This window comes from Poecilia reticulata, linkage group LG3 (genome assembly GCF_000633615.1).
Source record: "Poecilia reticulata strain Guanapo linkage group LG3, Guppy_female_1.0+MT, whole genome shotgun sequence".
NCBI classification, from domain to species: Eukaryota; Metazoa; Chordata; class Actinopteri; order Cyprinodontiformes; family Poeciliidae; genus Poecilia; species Poecilia reticulata.
This window is the reverse complement of record NC_024333.1, coordinates 24,230,728-24,234,521: the sequence shown is the minus strand read 5'-3', so window position 1 is coordinate 24,234,521 and position 3,794 is coordinate 24,230,728. Positions and strand designations below refer to the sequence as shown.

Here is a 3,794-nt window from a genome sequence, read left to right as displayed (position 1 = left end):
TATAATGTGTGTGTGTGTGCGTGTCTATATTTTCCATCTAAAAAGGAGAAACACTTCCCTGAATTCACTCTGCACGACAGAGTAGCGCCATATGATTGGAGCTTATAGGTCACTATTTGTTTTTATAAGCTTATTAACTGCGTCAGCTGCGGAATTCAACCCCAGCTGCAATAAAAATTTGATTTGCCGTTTTGATTTTGAATCTCCTTGCTGTCCCCCCCCCCCTATGAGATAAGTTCTCAAACCGTCTTTAAAGACCAAATAACAACAACAACAAAAGGCAGATGAAAATAAAGATAACAGAATTATTATAAGGACTATATTATGGGTCGCTTTATACTTGTTCAATAGTATGTCCAGCAAATATTTCGTACCTATATGTTGCGACAAAATAAAAAAAGAACGTAAATGATCAGACATCATTTAAGACATAAAAGTTACCCACAACTCTATAAACATTTTACTGAATTTAAGGCATGTGCGTCATCATGCGCGTTTGTTTTACAGTGCACGCGCTTGTGCGTGTATGTTTACTTCTAAGATATATATATTTTTGCAACTGTTTAGAAAATAACTCAAGTTTCAAAAATATTTATCCATTCACTAATATTTTTGTTCTTATTCCAGAGTTCTCCCTACGATCACACAACGGGGATGGCTGGTTCTATTGGATACCACCCTTATGCGGCGCCCCTGGGCACCTACCCTTACGGTGACCCCGCATACCGCAAGAACGCAACGCGGGACGCCACCGCCACCCTGAAGGCTTGGCTCAACGAGCACCGAAAGAACCCATATCCAACTAAAGGGGAGAAGATCATGCTGGCCATCATCACCAAAATGACCCTCACACAAGTGTCCACCTGGTTCGCTAACGCCAGGAGGAGGCTAAAGAAGGAGAACAAGATGACCTGGACCCCTCGGAACCGGAGCGAGGACGAGGAGGAGGACGAGAACATCGACTTGGAGAAAAATGACGACGACGAGCCAAACAAGCCTCTTGACAAGGGGGACTCCACAGACACGGAGGCAGGTCGGTGTTGCAGGGAAAAAAAAGGGGGGGGCAAAAAAAAAAAAAAAATCATCAATTTTTCATCGCAGTCGTTTCCACTCAAGGCGCAAAATTGATTGCTGGTTAATGGTGGTGTATAATTTATAATGAGACAATTGCTTTAAATAATAATCACCTTGAAGTCCCCTCGTTTGACTTTTCATGGGCTGAAATTGCTGGGGACGCGCAGTGTTTAGCAGTCAATTTATCTTTAACGGCATAATAAGGATGCAAATGCTGAAGTGGGCTGGGAATTCAAGTGAAAGTGCTTTTACTCTGATTATTTCTGCTGAACCCCGTTATAATTCTAATGCATCAAATGGAAAATATAAATGTATATATTTTTTTTAAATCGCATGGTAATGTTAATCTTTAATTATTGTAATTATGAGGTAATTCCGCTTTTTTAGTCTAGTGCACTTATTTATAGGGAACTTTATAAGCGCAGTAAAACGAATGTAGTTATGCTTAAATGTGATATTTTAGTACAAAGTCGTTTTTTTTATATTTAAATTTTTTCTTTTACCTCATCATCACCTAAAATACTTTTTTTTTTCCCCCGCTCCACCAGAAATGTGCTGTTACGATTATTTGGCAATGATTCCTTTCTTTATTTGCGCTTCAGATCACAAACTACTGAACCCAGGGGACACTGGCTGCGACAGATTTAAAGAAGAGAGTCACGGTAAAGAGACGGATCCCCTCCTGAGCGACTCGGAGTTAAAAGAGCAGGAGGAGCGGACTACGGAGCTGCTGCCGGATTCCGCCAAGCCGACCACCTCGTCTCCACCAGCGGTGCCCCGGGGGAACCAGGCSGGCGCGACGCAGGACAAACCGTCCGATTTGAGCCACCCGCAGAATACGGTGACCAGCAACGTGACCTCYGTTATCCACTCGCCCCCTTCAGCCCCTAAACCCAAACTTTGGTCTCTGGCGGAGATCGCGACGTCTTCAGACAGGTGTAAGGGGAGCGGCGAGGCGCAGCAGGCGTGCCCCGGCTTGGGYCAGAGCGCAGTGCTGGGCACCAACGCCTCTCCGTCCCGGTCCTCCCCCCAGTGCCCGCTCCCCAACAGCACGGTCCTATCCAGGCCTCTGTACTACACCTCCCCTTTCTACCCCGGCTACACGAACTATGGTGGCAGCTTTGGACCCCTTCACAGTAACCACGGCTCGGTGACCACGGGCTCCACGGCACATTTCAATGGATTAAACCAGACTGTGTTAAATAGAGCAGAGGCCTTGGTAAGGGAGAGCCAGAAAGTCAGAGGCCAAACGCAGGTAGATCTTTGTAAAGACTCCCCTTATGAACTAAAGAAAGGTATGTCAAATATTTAATACCTGAATATTTTCCACTTCACCACGGACTTCTATTTATTTTATTTTTTTTGTGGTTGCATAAAAAAAAAAAAAACAAGAAAAAAAAAAAACGAACAAGAAGAATGCTGAAGCAAATTCTGAGAATATGGTTATTTTCTGAGTAAATGCTTATCTTCAAAAGAATTTTTAGTTTCTGAATGGTTAATCCTAAAAACAAAAAATGTAACAAGAATGGTCTTAATTGCTGCAGCCGCCTATTTGTATGAAAGACTAACATGTATATTTAATGTAGCTTTTTGTATTTAAAATGGACAACACGCTATCTTTGAAGTAAATTATGGAGAAAAAAAACTACACACTTGTGCAGAGGTTATTTGGTGGAACAGCTGAGGTTGCTTGGTTTGTTTACTTGCATTTTGCACGATGACAGATGGTTTAAAGGTCATTAGTCTCACAACACACAGACAGTTTTTGGGGAGTTTTTGTTTTTATGATTTCAATTTTATTGGGTCAAATTTCACTCAATCCTTCCAATTATTTTCTATTTCTTTTTTTTTTTCTTTTTTTTTTTCTTGCGCGGGTTTCTAAAAGTGAATGTTGACATAACAGCAGCAGCAGCAGCAAAGCGCAGCCATTTAACCCAATTACCTTTCCGTGTTCTACCCAGAGCAATCAAGGTGCTGAACTCCGGTAATGAGCAGGATTTTATGCCAAATTTAGACCTCATTACTATTTTCTAAGGCGTGGCAAAGCTGTTTAAAAGGGACGCGACCATGCATTTAAAACATACTGGCCCATTATATATCATTAATTGAGTCTCTCTCTTTTTTTTTTCTTCTTTTTTTTTTTTTTTTTAAATTGCGCGTTGGATGTGAGACTCTGCAGAACGTTGCCATGCAGACACAGAAACATATTATGAGTGTGTGCAAAGCCGGCGCTCTCTCTATAAACTCTTCCAACTTCTGCAGGTAGGTGTCACACTTGCTCCTACAATTTCAGGGAGGGGTGGTGGGGTGTGGGAGTCTGGTCATCCGGAACGGAAACCCATCCGCGATCGAATTGCCTGGTAAAAGTTATTATAATAATAATTWAAAAAAAAAAATGTGATAACAAGTAAAGTAAAAAGAAGAAGAAAACAAAAAACAACTGAAGCCACAACAGTAATCAGTGAATATATGACGGGNCGGGTGGGGGTCTCGGTATAAGGAGAGGCAGATAGAAGAGAGCAAACAAGAGAAAGAACATGCACATGAACCCTGAGGGATTAATGTGTTTACATTACCTGGGCTGTGATCTATCACCAACCTCGTCAACTTCTATTATGCATCACATACATAAGCAAGAAACAGACCTGGGAGCCCCTGCAACTCACTCATACTATTTCAATTGGATTAAGTCAGAGCAAATATCTGGGACACTGCTCCCA

The 3,794-nt window shown here is 42.0% G+C and overlaps 1 protein-coding gene across 1 annotated transcript in view; it reads left to right on the top strand.

Moving 5' to 3' along the window:
• irx5a (iroquois homeobox 5a) overlaps positions 1–2,722 on the top strand; it is a 10,248-nt gene extending 7,526 nt beyond the window's left edge. The window contains exons 2-3 of the mRNA XM_008405571.2: positions 628–1,033; positions 1,677–2,722. Of these exons, the coding sequence (XP_008403793.1) occupies positions 655–1,033; positions 1,677–2,386 (1,089 nt within the window). The 5' untranslated portion in view covers positions 628–654 and the 3' untranslated portion in view covers positions 2,387–2,722. The remainder of the gene's footprint in view (positions 1–627; positions 1,034–1,676) is intronic.
• The last annotated feature ends 1,072 nt before the right edge of the window (positions 2,723–3,794 follow it).